We start from the raw sequence: 16,780 nt of genomic DNA, 5'->3' as shown, positions 1-16,780 counted from the left end.
GAGAGATCACCAAAGAGTGATGAATTTTCACCATTTTTTTCCTAAATTGAGGATGATCAGGACAACTGTATAGGGAGTAATCTAAGTTTATCTCCTTGGTTTCCAAATTCGCCAACCAAATGACATTTTTGGTTGTTTTTTTCGTAATAAAATCAAAATAATATACAGTCAAAAGATCGAATATGAACTCCATAATCTATTAATTTCCATATAAAGTCCAAGTCATAGTTGCTTAATGTACAGTTTACAAGGCAGCCCTCGAAGAGAACATTCCTTGAAGGAACATATGGAAATGGATTCATTTCAACACAAAATATGCACAGCTTAGAAGAAAATATTGATACAAAAGAAAGCAATCTTCTAGCTTAGATCAACCTGTAGTTTAACAGACATGTACAGAAGTGCAAGGAGTGCACCTTGAGGAAGTGATGCATAACTCAAAATATTTGAACCAACCCACATAGCTACGACCACTAGAGTGACTACGCTGCTGCTGTTTTTGCCACACACCCAGCTTGCAAACGAGAGGCACAAGGAAAGCATAACGCCACCTCTACCGCCCAATACCAAAGCAATCAAGTAGCCCAATTTATAGCCAGCATCTAACTTCCCATCAAACCATGCCATTAGGGTGCTAAACATAAGAGAGAGTTGGCAACCCACTGTTTGCATCAGAAATATGGAGAGGAGAGCAGATTGAAGCACTTCAATGAATGAGGCTCTTTCAACCTCTTCTGTAATTTCTGGCTCTTCATCTGATTCTGTGTCGAAAGAAAAATTTTCTCCTCCATCATTATATCGTCTGTGGTATCTATCATTTCGCATTTTTTGCCTTACTTCACTCCATCTGTGCATTCTTATCTCATCTTCAAACTCGAAATCCTGATAAGTATTTCTTCTGACGCGCTCAGAGGCGTACATTTCAGATTTATTGAGCACTCTATCATACTGAATCCTTGTTGCTTCATCAGATAGCACCTATATATCAGATTAAGCAAACATAAAGAAAATACATCAACAGAAGGGTGATGATTTAGTCAAAAAAAACCAGGAAGGCTCCATATACAAAACTATAAATACACAATCCACAGAGGAGAAAAGGACTTGCTCACTTGATAAGCGAGATGAATATTTTTAAATACTTCACCAGCTTCTGCGTCTTTGCTAACATCAGGATGCCACTGCAACAAAGACAGGAATACAACATTTCTCATAATGAAGTGCCTACATGTTGAGACAAATTTTCCCATACTCACGAATTGGTTACTAAGTTCTAACCAATCAATCTTTTGGAAGCAATTCCCAAATAAACCAAAAATAAGCCTCAAATCAGATAAAATTATAAGTTGTGCACTTCCAAGTATAATAAGGTAATTTAGCTGAGTGTTTGTGCAACTTCTGAATGCCTCATGATTCATGAACACCGAGTCTTAACATCACACAGCTTCAAAGTTAATCGAAATGTATGATGTATCTATGATTTGACAGTATGTGGTAGTCACGAGTCACCACCACAACAGATACCTGTTCCAAGCATCCTTTACTGGTGACCGGTGAGGTTGTTAACAAGGGGCAGACTGATGGTTTTGACAACACCAGAATATTCACAGAGATCAGAATGTATGGTCATCATAAGATAAAAGCAATTTTAAAACTGAGCTCATCATAGTCCAACATTAATTATAATTGGACTTCAGCTGCCATATTCTTGAAAACCCACATTATTGTATTCTCTTGCAATTTTTGTTTGGCTAAATGCTAAATAGGGAACAATAGTAGCCTTTGGGATTTTATATAACTCAGGAACAAGTTGTTTCTACGATGTGCAAGACGAGCTTATTGTGTCTCCAAATGTGATTTGTTATCAGTATGATTCACCAAATTGCACAGCATAAGTTACAGGGTAAGCATGTTGTGTCCACCAAACGATTCAAGCTTTAACCCACTAAGCATGCTTAGTATGTTGGTTTCTTATTGTTGACAGAAATATAAAAATAAACAATTCACCCAGGTAAAAGAATTATACTATGCATTGCCTCCTATTACGCGTCCTTTGGTTTTTGCTCCACCACAAATGCAATCCAAAAAGTATTAAGGGCTTAAACTTTAAAGCATATGGTCTAGTTTCCAACCCACCTTAGATATAAAATGACGAGATTCAGTTACAAGCATGGTTTATTACCATCAATAAAATTCTATGATGAATCTGTCATGGAACTCTACATCAAGGACAAGTTAAAGAACAACTGACAACTGTTCATGATTCAGAACATGGTACTTGGTGTTGGGTATGTGTTGAAGTCTGGAAGACATGTTACAAGTCAGTTATCCAAGCATCGATGAGAGTGGTTGCCGAGCGTGCAATGTTGAGCATCAAGCCACAGCACGTGATGTAATGCAGCGCACAGCAGCAACTACTGCAGCAGCAAGCAAGCTGGGCCCAGGCGGGCTTGACCACTGCCTGTGCGGGCTGGTGTCGGTGCCGTACGGACGGTGGCTTGCTCGGACAAGTGTTTTGCGTCTGGGAGTTCCTGCCTTGGGCAGTAGGCTTTAAGCCCAGGCAGCTGTGGAGCTGGCGGGTGGTTCTCTGGCCTGGGCTTGCGATTCGTTAGATCGGTTTTGCAATGTGGATTTCTAGGTTTACTCGGCTTATGTTTGTGCACTATTATAAATATGTTTGAGGCCGTTTTATTACATATGCCATAAGTGAGAGAGAAAATCATCTAGAGAGACTTCTAAAGAGAGATTAGAGAGTCTAGAGAGATCGAATTGTCTCCTTGTATCATTATCTCATATTGAAAGTCCTGATTCGGTGTCGTGGTTTAAATCTCGTGTGTTCTTTATTGTTTAATTTCTTTAAACCTGTCGTACTTGATTGCTTGATTTGTTAGCGACCACAATACTTATTCTAAACAATTGGGCATCCCTTTAAACCCGATTCCTCCTAACATTAAGAACCACTCTAAGTAACAGAAGTTTAATTGCAGAGAAATTTGAAAGTCAAGTGATGAGAACAAAGATAAGCTAATCTCTTAAGGTTTCTAATCTCATTGTCATGGCAATACATTTCTAATGAGGAGAAACACTTTGGCCTTCTCCAAATTGTCTCCGTGATTGTTGAAAAACATAAGCACTTTTGACAAGATTGGCCACTAAAGGCAGGTTTCTGGTAAGATAAGAACATGAACAAGAGCTTGTGTCCTAAATATTAATGTTGTTTCTTTGTTTTCTCCCCCCTACTTTTTAGTTATCGGGCAACAAAAGGACATACAAGTTTCTCCCTTCCGCTCTCTCTCTCTCTCTCTCTCTCTCTCTCTCTCTCTCCTTCCTGCACTCTTCTCTCTCTCATACTATTTTCACTGGCTGCTTCTTATTCTGCCCCTCTATATCTCTCCCTAGTCCCTTCCCCCCTTTCCTATCTATTCATCTCTCTGTTTATTGTGTGTCTAACTGTCTATCTATCAAGCAATACATTTCCAGTCATACAAATGGAACACAATTCACTTTCATGCTAATTTACATATTCTAGGGAACTTGTGGAATGGCCCGCAACATTAACTCGACATTCACATGCTTCAATTCACATAAAATGTGCTACTCAATGAGCCCTTTTTATAGCTAGGAGCTTGAAAGAAAATAAGACCCCTGGAGAAAAAGACAGGAAGAGGAATACTGTTATGCATCTAACTGCACCATGATAGACTTGGGAGGAGATCTGAATGCTGCGGAGAGCTGTAGTAGACTTCTTTAAAAATTACTGAATCAGTGCTGGCCATTCTACAATAATCTAAAAGTCTTCCCACAATTTACTGGTTTATTTTAGGTTTCAGATGCCTATCTTGGCCTCAGAGACTCAAAGCTCTCCTCCTTCGGAAAAATTAGGGGAAATGGAAAACCTTTCCACTATTTCAAGTCTACAACAAATTACATTTTTAGTAATTCCTGAAAAATTAGGGAAAATGGAAAACCTTTTCACTATTACAAGTCTATAACAAATTACATTTATAGTCACTGGAAATTACTACAGTGAGAGCTTCTGGTTGCAAATTGTTAAACCATTTACTATGAGCATGCTATAGAACAATAGGAATGCACGGCTGGCTGATTCCAGACCACCACTCCGAGGTTTGGCTCTGATACCATTTGTTATAGAACAATGGGAAGTGCATTCCTAATGTTCTATAACAGAGCATTGGAAGATCATGCAAGTAAGTTAATGACAAAAATAAAAGAACAGTTGCTGCAAACAACACAAACCTATTCGGTTTAATTAATTCTTTAAGTGGCAACAATGCAATAAAAAACTAACATTTCTAAGAATTCTGTTCACTGCTTAGCAACCTCAGGTTTTCCCAACTCAATTGAACAAAAGCACATATTAATATAGATTAAAGTGATGTGCTTTCACTTGAGAAGAACACTATCTGGACGTCATAGGTAGACATATTCAGTTATTACAGTCATCATATCATCATTCTCTCTTAGCTTTTACCGACTATACGAAACAAACAGACATGAAATTCTCAGATAAACGCCAACTATACATGTTACAGACTGCTAGTTTGTGTTTAAAGAGTAAAAGAATGCTTAGGAAAATCAAATAGTCGGTAAATGCATAATCTGACCAAATGATTGCAAAAGGTATTAAATCCTTGTCACGACAAATCGTATTTTCCTTTTCTGTACTTACTTTTTGTTTCCCTTATTCCAACCCTTGTAGTTCCAATACCACATACTTGATACTCCCTCCATCAATAGCCATTGACCGTGAGAAACAAGTCCTCATTGCATACATTATACATATCCCACTATTCCATAGTTCATACTACCTTTTCCAAATAGCTGAGTGCTTCGATGAGCCTACTCCGCAAAATGCATCTCTCCTTACTAGCAATTGATGTAAAACATCCTCTATATGTTCGAATTCTATTCTGGTTAGTGGTCACTTGTCCAAATTTTCAGTTTCTTAGACTAAGGAAGCCATTCCCTTATTAATCATTTTTTCATGACATGATAAACTTTGATCCTTAATCAGCTAATTTCATTGTTAGAATTGGCATTTTTCACAAAAAGTAAATTTCAAAGTTCAATTTCATTGCACACAAAATCATTTCCCATTCAATAAGTAATTGATCAATTGCAAATCAAAGTAACCTCATACCTTCAATATAGAGAGAAAAGAGATTACCTTACGGGCGAGAAGGCGGTACGCCTTCTTGATATCAGTAGGAGAAGCACAAGGAGAAATCCCCAGAATTGCATAGTGATTCTGCTGCTTCTTCTTCTTGTGCCTGTTGATATCATCAATTGCTGAAACCAAGAATACCTCTTTCCTCCGCCGCCACCGTAGTGGGCTCCACAACAACAACCCACCACTGCCGCCGAATATGGTGCTCGAACTGGGTCCCACCGCAAGCTGCCCAGAAAGCATTTCTTTTTCCTAAAATTCTAAGGTGTAAATTAAAGTAGTATACTTTGTTGGGTAGTTTTTTTTCTGTGTTATTCAATCAAAGTGATCTAAACATCTTACTGAACAGGATTGTAACTTATAATAGATGATTTAAGAGATTGTCTTTTGCAAAGTGCGAGAGATTCGGGAATTTTGGCGGAGGGGAAGAGAGAAAGGACAGCTGAAGAAGCAGCTTTGCCCCAGTTCATGTCTTTGTGTTCATTTTTTTTTACACGGTTAATACAAGTTAACCTATGATATATTAATGGATTTTTTTTATGGGAATAATCCTACCTTAGCCCGATCTCTTCAAAACAGTCTTACTTTTTAAAAAATTCAGAATAATCTCACTTTCGTGGGATATATTTTCAAAGTGAAAGTATTGGGTCAGACCGTCTGACCCAATACCTTCCGTCGGACGGGCATAGCCCATCAAAACGCGCGGGCTTTTTTTTCATATTTGTTTTCTTTCTTTTTGTTGATTACCAGTTTTGTTTATTTTAAAAAAAACATTTAACGGTTATTAGGTCATATCTTTTTACGAGTTTGAAACTGTTTTTTCGATATCTGCTTGATTCTCGCTAGTTTTAAAACTGATTCTTCTTCTTTTCAAAGAAACCGATTTTTCTATATTAATTACTGATTATTTCTAGAATTTTTCTGGTTCTCTGCTTCTCTGCTGTTGAAATTTAGCTTGTTTTTTTTGTTCGTAATTCATTACTGTTGCATCGCAAATATGGTGAAGAGGATCAGAGATGATGATTCTAGGTATAGTTTCGTTTGATTTTTGCTACAAATTTTTTTTTTTGTTTTCAAATTCTTAGCGTTTTGTTGTTGTAATTGTAATGTAGCCCGAAGTCGAAGAAGGAGAAGACTGTCGCATCCTCAGGAAAAATTTTGGTACTGTCTACTGCTGGGAAGAAGAAAGAGAAAGATGGTGATTATGATCCAAGGTATATTTCAAGTTCTTAGTGTACTTGAAATATTTATTTTGTTTTTTTTCTATTTTTGGATGTTTTCAGTTTATTATTGTATTTATTTCATGTTGTTAGGATTTGTGTTTCAGTTTATGTTGTTTTGTATTATTCACATATGTTTTCAGTTGTTGTTGTTTTTCAGTTGATATTTATATTCTTTCAGTTGATTCTAGTATTCTTTCAGTTGCTACTTATATTCTTTCAGTTGATGTTGTTTTTCAGTTGATATTTATATTCTTTCAGTTGATTCTAGTATTGTTTCAGTTGCTTCTTATATTCTTTCAGTTGATGTTGTTTTTGTTTCATTTAGACATTTCTATCTTTCATTTGGTGTTTTTCATTTGTTTTTCTTTACTTTTTTTTAAAAATAAAGATGTGTAACTGAAAAATGAAGAACTGTAACTGAAACAATGTAAATTGTAACTGAATATTTTTAGTCTCATTGGAATACAATGAAATGAAAGAATCATTATACTAAATGAAATAATAAGAAGTCTAACTGAAAAAATATAGAAGTCTAACTGAAACAATGTAAATGATAACTGAAATTTTGTAGTCTTTATTGGGAATACAATGAAATGAAGGAGTCATTATACTAAATGAAATAATAAGAAGACCAACTGAAAAATAAAGAAGCCTAACTGAAATAATGTAAATTCCAAATGAAAATTTTAAGTGTAATTGGAATAGAATGAAATGAAAGAATCATTGTACCAACTGAAAAATAAAGAAGTCTAACTGAAGCACTATATAGACTACCTGAAAAACAAACAAGTCTATCTGAATCACTATATAGACTAGCTGAAAAACAAACAAGTCTAACTGAAGCACTATATAGACTAGCTGAAAAAACAAACAAGTCTAACTGAAGCACTATATAGACTACCTGAAAAACAAACAAGTCTAACTGAAGCAATGTAAATTTTAAATGAAAATTTTAAGTGTAATTGGAATAGAATGAAATGAAAGAATAATTATACTAAATGAAATAACAAGGACTAGCTGATAAACAAACAAGTCTAAGTGAAGCACAATAAAGACTAGCTGAAAAACAAAGAAGTCACTTTGAAGGACTGTAAAGACAAGTCTAACTGAAGCACTATATAGACTACCTGAAAAACAAACAAGTCTAACTGAAGCACTATATAGACTAGTTGAAAAATAAACAAGGCTAACTGAAGCACAATAAAGACTAGCTGAAAAACAAAGAAGTTACTTTGAAGGACTGTAAAGACTAGCTGAAAAACAAACAAGTGTAACTGAAGCACTATATAGACTAGCTGAAAAACAAACAAGTCTAACTGAAGCACTATATAGACTAGCTGAAAAACAAACAAGTCTAACTGAAGCACTATATAGACTACCTGAAAAACAAACAAGTCTAACTGAAGCACTATATAGACTAGCTGAAAAATAAACAAGGCTAACTGAAGCACAATAAAGACTAGCTGAAACACAAGCAAGTCTAACTGAAGCAATATAAATAGTAATATAACTAACTGAATCTCGAGTAGCTGAAAAATAAACAAGTGTAAATTTGAATACAATTAGTGACTGGAATACAATTCGAGTAGCACCATATTCATTCGGATGCCTTGTCTTCATTTTACGCTGCTCACAATGTCCTTTTACTCTCAAAATAAACAAGTCTAACTGAAGCAGAATAGAATGAAATGAAAGAATCATTATACCAAATGAAAGAATAAGAAGACCAACTGAAAAAGAAGTGACCTTTGTATTTTCTTAGTTGCTCTTTGTATTCTTTCAGTTGATGGTGGTCTTCTTTCAGTTGATGTTTGTATTCTTTCAGTTGCTCTTTGTATTCTTTCAGTTGATGGTGGTCTTCTTTCAGTTGATGTTTGTATTCTTTCAGTTGAACTTTGTATTCTTTCAGTTGATCTTTGTATTCTTTCAGTTGATGTTGTTTCTTGTTTTCAGTTAGTCTTATTGTTTGATTAAACTTTCTTTCTTTCAGATGTGATAAATCATTGTCTAAGAAGAAAGGCAAAGTTGATTTATTACCAGTGAAGTTTTCATTTTCAAGGTCTAATCCAGATGAACAGAAAGACACTTTTGATAGATCGTACGTTTTTTCACTATTCTCCTTTTATATTATATGATTGTTTCTTTTTTTTTTAATTTATTTTTGTTCACTTTTCTTAGGAATTTCACTTAGTAAGAAATGAAGTCTATTAGTCTACAAGTATTGTCAGACTATTCTCATTTAAATGAAGTTGTTAGTAACTTCAGTGATGAGCAGAAAAGAGACATTAGAGAAATTGGGTTTGGGAGTCTCTTAGATATTAGGATAAAAAAGTTCTGTCCTAATCTGAATTTGGAGGTGTTGTTGAATTACAATGCTTCCGGAATGATGTTTTCGACAAAGAATGGTAAATTGATTTTTAATAAGTTTACCATTAGTGATGTTTTGGGTTTACTTGTGTCAGATAAACCAGTTGAGGTTATAGATGATGATGCCTTTAGGAGGAAAGGTAGTCAGGTAGAGGTTGGAAGTGCCAGGAAAGATTGGCATAGGTTCCTGGGTATTTCTGACCCCAAGAAGCCATACATTGGTAGAAAAAATTGGGATGATTTGTTTAAGAAATACATTAGAAATAATATGAAGACCAACTGAAAAATAAAGAAGTCTAACTGAAACAGTGTAAATGCTAACTGAAAATTTCATTAGACTACATGAAGTAATAATATGAAGCCCAAATGAAAACTAAATGAGTCTAACTGAAAACTAAATAAGTCTAACTGAAAACTAAATAAGTCTAACTGAAAACTAAATAAGTCTAACTGAAAACTAAATAAGTCTAACTGACAACTAAATAAGTCTAACTGAAAACTAAATAAGTCTAACTGAATAATAAATAAGTCTAACTGAAAAATAAAGAAGTCTAACTGAAATAGTGTAAATGCTAACTGAAAATTTCATTAGACTAAATGAAGTAATATGAAGCCCAACTGAAAACTAAATGAGTCTAACTGAAAACTAAATAAGTCTAACTGAAAACTAAATAAGTCTAACTGAAAACTAAATAAGTATAACTGAAAACTAAATAAGTCTAACTAAATAATAAATAAGTCTAAATGAAAATGCTAATTGAAAAATTTATACCTTTTCAATTGCATTGCCCATGGCCTTATCTTGATCAGTGAAAATTGTCTTTGGCTCTTGTTGGCACATTGCTCTCTTGAATGTTTCTAGTAGCCATTCAAACCTCTCTTCCTTTTCATTAGTTATGAAAGCACATGCAAACATTGTTATTTTCAAATGGCAGTTTATGCCAACAAATGGTACACATATTAGTCCATATTTGTTTGTCCTATAAGTTGTGTCGAATATCATAACATCTCCATATGCTTTGAAGTCCTCCAACATCATTGAATCTCGCCAAAAGTAGCTGACAATGTTGTTATGTTCCCCAAATTTCAGCCTGTAGAAGAATGCCGGATCATCATCCGCTCTTTGCTGAAGTAAGTCCAACACGCTCTACATATCCTTTCCTTCAACCAATCTTGTTCTGTACTGTGTGATATAGTTTAGATGGTCCCTTTTTGTGTGGCCTACTACTTCCTCTGATCCAGCCTCATGACACAAAAAGTTGTATGCATGCATTGACTTTATGCCAGATTCAACCATTGTTTCTATTGGTTGTCCTTTTTGTTCAGTTATCTTCCTTTTTAATTTCAGATGATGTATTTCTTGTTATATTACCAACTCATGGTTGTGCTGCAACTCATGAGCTACTACAACAAAGTCTTGACCAGGTTTTTCTTGCTTAAATCTGACCATGGCTTTGCATGCTATTCTTGTCTCATTGACTACTCTTTCCTTTCTGTTATTTCCCTAGGAACACTACAAGAGGGGGGTGAATTGTAGGTGTAGAAATAAACGTAACTTTTTGCGGAAATTTAAACTTAAACGAATAAACAAGCTAGAGGAACACAAAGGATTTTTACGAGGAAAAACTTCTTGGGCCCAACAAGAAGAAACAACCACGACCACTAGGGATTTTAAACTCAACTCTTTCACTAATTAGGCCAAACAACTTTGTTACAACCTAATTCTAACTCGAGCCACAACTTGAGTTCCTAAACTCAAATTCCTGAGCCATTATTCCCTTAACAGCAGTTCCTCTCAACTTCACTCGAAGTTTTCTCACTCATACAAGCTTTATTCAAAGCCTCTCTCTTACAAAACTTCACTCAAAGTTTCCTTACCCCAAAAACTAAAATACAATTTGATCGAAATAAGCTTAGTGGAATTAGAGTAAGAAAGCAAAGAACAAACGGCTATTATGAGAGAATGAAGGCACTGACACTTAATTAGTTAAACTCACTTAATTACTTAGTCAGACACACTTTAGAACTCATTTAGACTTTAATATTTATAGTGACAATCACAAAGAACGTGGGAGTAAAAATCGAGTTCATGTTAAGTCCATTAACCCATGATGTTCCTTCCACTAAGGAACACGTTTCTCATCATGTCCCATGATCCCATGATCTCATTTTGAACGTGGATATATTTTAGCCACAGCTCCTAAAGTTTAGGAGTTTCTTGAGTTTTATTCGAAAATCAATTAGACATAAAAACAGATTTATATTTAAAACTGGATTTTTAATCTTTAAGAAAATATTATCTTTTAAACAAACTCTTTATAAAACCGGATAATTATTTTCTTGTTTTTTCCGAAAAACAAAATCTTTTCCTCAAAAAGATTTTCTATTAAAACTGATTTTAGATAAAAACTAATTTCCTATTATTTAGGCATGACTTACTCAATTGCATAATTTATACCATTATACTTTTGCATGCCTAAGTCTAGTTCCTTTTATAAACCAAGTTCCTTTAACAGATTCGTTTAGTGCCACTTAGTTTGTTCCTTAGAAAGGAACAAACTCTCATTCTCAAATAAAACCGCCACTGTTCCTTACCACCCTTACTTTGTTCCTTTACAATGGAACTAAAAAATAAAACGCCTAGCTTTTATTCTTCTTGATCCAATGCTTGCTCCAGTATCAACTTATAAAAACTGCTTTACTTAGCATTTGAAATCTTCTCTTGACTTCTTCCTTGACTTCGTATTCTCTTAGTTCCTTTCATTGATACCTTAAAAATCATACACTTAAATAACTCATTAGTTCCCTACTTAGTTTGCATCTTTGTTTCTTTGTCATCATCAAAACTAGGGTTCAACAATTTCCCCCTTTTTGATGATGACAACAAAGGTACAAACTAAGGCAATAACAAATAATATAAGTGAATGAAGACGATAAAATAATAAAGAAGAAAGTGAAAAATAAAACACAATTATGTAAGTAACTGAATTTTGATTTTTCATTTACCTTAACCTATTTTTGATTTTTTATTTACCTTAAAAAATGAAAAATAAAACACAATTATGTAAGTAACTGAATGTTTGAATTTTGATTTTTCATTTACCTTAACCTTTTTTTGATTTTTCATTTACCTTATCCTAAGTTTTTAATTTTTTTAATTTTTTCAGATTTTTCCAGATTATGTAGATTATATACAGTTTGTTCCTTAAATCCTTTCCCCCTTTGTCATCTTCAAAAAGAATAGACTCTGCATGTATTCATGAATTGATTCAACACCTTAAGACCATATGCAAGCACCATTGGTGGTTAAGTTAGATTTTCAAAGGTAAACTTGCTCAAACATCAATCACATAATACTAGCCATTCCAAGGAAGAAATTATGCATAAACATTCATAAACACAAACATAATAGCGAAAGTCATTATTTATATATATAGCACTTATTCCATAACAAAAACAAATAAAGGAAAAGAAAAAGGATTAAACAAAAGTCGTGTTCCTTGAAAAGGAAACAGGAACAACAACAACAAACAAAAAAAACTAAGAAAGGGAAGGGAATGGTGTTCCTCTACAACTCTTCTTCAACCACATCTCTAGCTTCTTCATTACCTCCCATGATTTACACCAACTTGTTCCTTCAATCCTCCAAAGCTAGGGCCATAGATATCCATCTTCTTTTGTTGCGCAACACCGTATCACTTAGATCTTCATAAGACTCAGCATTTGTCAGTTTTAGCATCCAAAGTCCAGTGAAGGTGATTATAAAATTTTATCATGTGTTGAGCAGGAAGACAACATCATTAACTCAGCTACAGTCAGCCGGAGATTCTTGTTCCTTACCCTTGGAACCTGAGGCAGAAGGTTGATTTTGTGGAGGAACTGGGGGAGGTTGAATGGAAGGCTCATCAGTTCCTGAAGTGGAAACAGATGGAGAAGGGTTGTAAAGGGAGGAAGAAATGGTGTGTTGGTGGAAGAGTTGTGGAGGTGGAAGCAAAAGGGTTAGGTCCTTTATTTCATCCTTAATCTGCTCAAAACTGGAAGGAACAGAGAAGGATGAGGAGAAATGGAGGTCAGTTTTGTGAAAGGAACAGAGATTTGGGGATGTGGTGGAGTGGGTTCCTTGAGGTGGAGGGTTCCTGTTCTCTGCATCCGAAAGGACTAAAGGGAGTCCTTGTTGAAGGAACAGAAACAGTAGAGCAATTTTAAACGATTGCTCTTCCTCACTCTCAGAGGAACAGGTGGTAGGCTTTTGGCTAATGTGTTTGCGCCTCTTTTGGTTTCGGTTCCTCCGGCTTAGGAACAGTTCCTCCAAGATAACATCATCATCTTGTTCCTCTATGTCAACTTAGGCATTTTCTTTTGCTTGAGGAACTAGGAGCTATTCTCCTTGAATGAGTACTCCTTCTTGGACAGACGAACCAAGTCCATTAAGAGTCTTCTCATTCAAGATGTTCCCTTGTTTGACTCCTAATGTAGGCCAACCAGTGAGTCTTACTTCAAAGTGATGAAGTAGAGATGTTATCAAGGCCCATACCAATAACACATGATTTTCAATACAGTGGGTAGATGTTGATAAAGAGAGAAGGGAAGTTGATTTGTATGTGGTGGTCTAAAAACAAACATGTAACACATATCTAAGAGACCCACTTCATTCCTCTTTTCAGTGCGAGGAATGAGTGCTCTCCATACCAAGTTGAATAGACTTTGTGAAGGGGAGAGAGTAGGTTATGGTTTATTTTTTTGACCAGCAGTTCCTCCAAAATATTCACAATTTTGTCCTGAGGAAAATTCGGAAAGAAACAGTTCCTTTCCGTTTAAATATAAATCGTTCCTTTGCAAGGAACTTCCCAAACTTTGCCCAATGTGGCTTGATTAAACTTAATTTTCTTTCCTCTAACCTCAGTTGTGCAAGCCATCAACATTTGTAAAATTGCACAAAATTCGTCCATGCTAAAGGAACAAGTGCGTTGTTAAAGGCGAATTCAAACAAGAATTCCATGCCCTGTTCCTTTAGAATGGTAGTTAATTCATGAAATTCTACTTTATTTGCCCATTCTAAATCTACACAAAAACCCAATACATCGCTTCTTTCAACCCGTTTCTTGGAAGATGAAGAAACAGTTCCTTTGGAAGGAACAGGCGTATTCTTCTTCTTCCCCCTGTGTTTGTTCCGGGGTTTCTTCTTCATCATCTTCCCCAATTAATTTTCTTCTTCGCATGCTCCTTCTTGGAGATTCTAATTGTTGTTCTTCATGGGGTTTCTTGAATTTGGTCGTTTCAAGGGTTTTGGTAGGAGAAGAGAATTTTCCATTTTTGAGGTTGGATTTTTGGATGTTGGAAAAGGAGAGTTTGGTGAGGTTTTTGCCATGATTTGAGAAAGGTTGAGGTTTTTATGGAGTATGAAGAGGTGTGATGAATTTTCGGCTATGGTGAAGATGAAAGGTTGGAGGAACACGGTTTCTATAATGGTGAATTAAGGAGGAGTTTGCATGTAATAGTGTCTTTGACACGCGGGAAAAAAAACAAATAAAAAAAAAAATAAAAAAAAAAAGAAAATGAAAAGATGATAAATAAGAACCAAGATTTAACTAAATCTGATTCCTTTTATTTTGGGATTTTTCGGATTTTTCGGATTTTTATGAGTTTTAATTTTTGAAAGAAAATAAATCTAAGGAACTTGTGCTATAGGAACAACTAATGCTACATATCAATGTCCTTCATATCATGCATGTTTCTTAACCTTAGGAACAGTAAGGGGAGTATTATGTGACATTTGTGAGTTGTTTAATTTCTTTGAATTCATGTTTATGTTTTGTAACATTCCAAAATGGTCTTAGGCAATTAAACACAATTATTTTTAGCACACAAAGTCACTCAAATTGATTCAACATGGGGGAATGACATAGGAACAATCACTTAATTTTTATTAACCCAACTCAAGCCTTAATTTTTCATATCTATCTCTTTGCAAAGGCTTAGTTAGTATATCAGCAATCTGATTCTCAGTTTGACAAAACTCAAGTTTAATCAAACCTTTTTCAACATTTTCTCTTAAAAAGTGATGTCTGATATGTATATGTTTAACTCTAGAATGATGCACTGGATCTTTAGAAATACTAATAGCACTGTATTATCACAATAAATAGGAACACAATCAAAGTTTATTCCATAGTCACTAAGTTGTTGTTTTATCCAAAGCATTTGAGAGCAACATGCAGCAGCAGCTACATATTCTGCTTCAGCAGTGGATAAAGCAACTGTGTTTTGTTTCTTGGTACTCCAAGAAACTAAACTATGACTAAGGAATTGTGCCATACCTGAGGTGCTTTTCCTATTTACAAGATCTCCAGCATAATCTGCATCTGCATATCCTTTTAGCTCGAATGTATCACTTCTTGGATAGTAGAGTCCAAGATCATCTGTTCCTTTAAGATATCTAAGAATTCTCTTACAGCTGTAAGGTGAGACTCTTTGGATTTGCTTGAAATCTAGCACACAAACCAACACTGAAAGCTATGTCTGGACGACTAGCAGTTAGATACAAAAGTGAACCAATCATTCCTCTATATTTTGTTTGATCAACACTTGTTCCTATGGAGTCTTCATCTAATCTAGTTGAAGTTCCCATAGGAGTGTGATTTATCTTTGAGTTTTCGAGGCCATATTTTTTAATAGTTCCTTTATGTATTTTTGTTGGTGAACAATTATTCCGCTTTCAGTTTGTTTGATTTGTAGTCCAAGAAAGAAATTTAACTCACCCATCATACTCATTTCAAATTCATTACTCATGAGACTTGAGAATTCTTTGCACAATGTTCATTAGTAGCTCCGAATATGATGTCATCAACATATATTTGAACAAGCAAAATTCAGTTCCTTTAGATTTTAGGAACAAGGTTTTATCAACCTTTCCTCTTTTAAAATTGTTTTCTAAAAGGAACTTTGATAATCTCTCATACCATGATCTAGGTGCTTGTTTTAACCCATAAAGAGCTTTATCAAGCTTGTAGACATGATTTGGGAGATTATTATTTTCAAAGCCTGGGGTTGTTCAACTATACATCTTCATTTAGATAGCCATTTAAAATGCACACTTAACATCCATTTGATATAGTTTAAACCCATGTAAGCAGCAAATGCAATTAAAATTCTAATGGCTTCTAATCTAGCTACAGGAGCAAAGGTTTCTTCATAATCTATTCCTTCTTGTTGATTATAACCTTTTACTACAAGTCTAGCTTTGTTCCTGACAATGGTTCCATACACTAGTACAAAAAACATCAAATGCTCCGGTTAAAAACCCTTCAAATGCTCCGTTTTTAACGCGTAGCAGACGTCATACGAGCAATTGGACAAATAACAAATGCTCCGGTTTTCAACCGGAGCATTTGATGGGACAAATGCTCCGGTTGTCTTGAAAACCGGAGCATTTGTCCAATTTTTGCCTTCAAAATTTGTCAAATGCTCCGGTTTTTAGCTAATAACCGGAGCATTTGTCCCATCAAGTGCTCCGTTTTTTGCTAACAACCGGAGCATTTGTTCTTTTTTTTTTTTTTATAAAATTAGCACCGTTTTCAAATATGATTTATAGAGCTGTTACAAATATATTGCGCACGCAGACTCTGTTACAATTCTCCACCTCGTGCCCTCCTCATTGCTATACAATATTCATCCAAAGTATATCCAACAAATTGCATACAGAAATTCAATAATCCAACAAATTAACTTTCAAATTAAAATTATATTATATGAAGTGTAGAATTGAATTACAAAATACTACTCTAAATTCAAAGTATGCATGTGTTTACATCATAAGTAACTACATACATATCAAAATCAAAGACAACTATCGGTAAGGAAGGAAGCAAACTTGTCTCGAACTTCATTGATTTCCTCAATAGTGAATGACTCCTCCTTTGACGTGTTGTAAATCTAATAAGAACAAAGACAATAATATATATGTCAAAATTTATCCGTTATTAAGTCGTTTTGCCATTAATTA

General features: G+C 34.8%; 1 protein-coding gene and 1 long non-coding RNA gene across 2 annotated transcripts; one reads left to right on the top strand and one right to left on the bottom strand.

The window, feature by feature from the left end:
• Window positions 1–178: 178 nt before the first annotated feature.
• Window positions 179–5,665, bottom strand: LOC104888708 (uncharacterized). The gene is made up of 3 exons (XM_010673743.4): window positions 5,189–5,665; window positions 1,113–1,181; window positions 179–978 (listed from the first exon to the last, which is right to left on the bottom strand). Exons 1-3 carry the CDS (start codon window positions 5,429–5,431, stop codon window positions 361–363), a joined length of 930 nt encoding a protein of 309 aa, XP_010672045.2. The 5' UTR covers window positions 5,432–5,665; the 3' UTR covers window positions 179–360.
• Window positions 5,666–5,779: 114 nt separating this feature from the next.
• Window positions 5,780–9,016, top strand: LOC130590643 (uncharacterized). Its single transcript, XR_008968478.1, has 3 exons — window positions 5,780–6,402; window positions 8,402–8,509; window positions 8,874–9,016. It is a non-coding gene; the product is annotated as an uncharacterized LOC130590643 (long non-coding RNA).
• Window positions 9,017–16,780: the final 7,764 nt, after the last annotated feature.

Source organism: Beta vulgaris, chromosome 3, assembly GCF_026745355.1.
Source record: "Beta vulgaris subsp. vulgaris cultivar EL10 chromosome 3, EL10.2, whole genome shotgun sequence".
NCBI lineage: Eukaryota > Viridiplantae > Streptophyta > Magnoliopsida > Caryophyllales > Amaranthaceae > Beta > Beta vulgaris.
The sequence above is the reverse complement of the archived record's forward strand: the minus strand, read 5'-3'. Positions and strand labels throughout refer to the sequence as shown.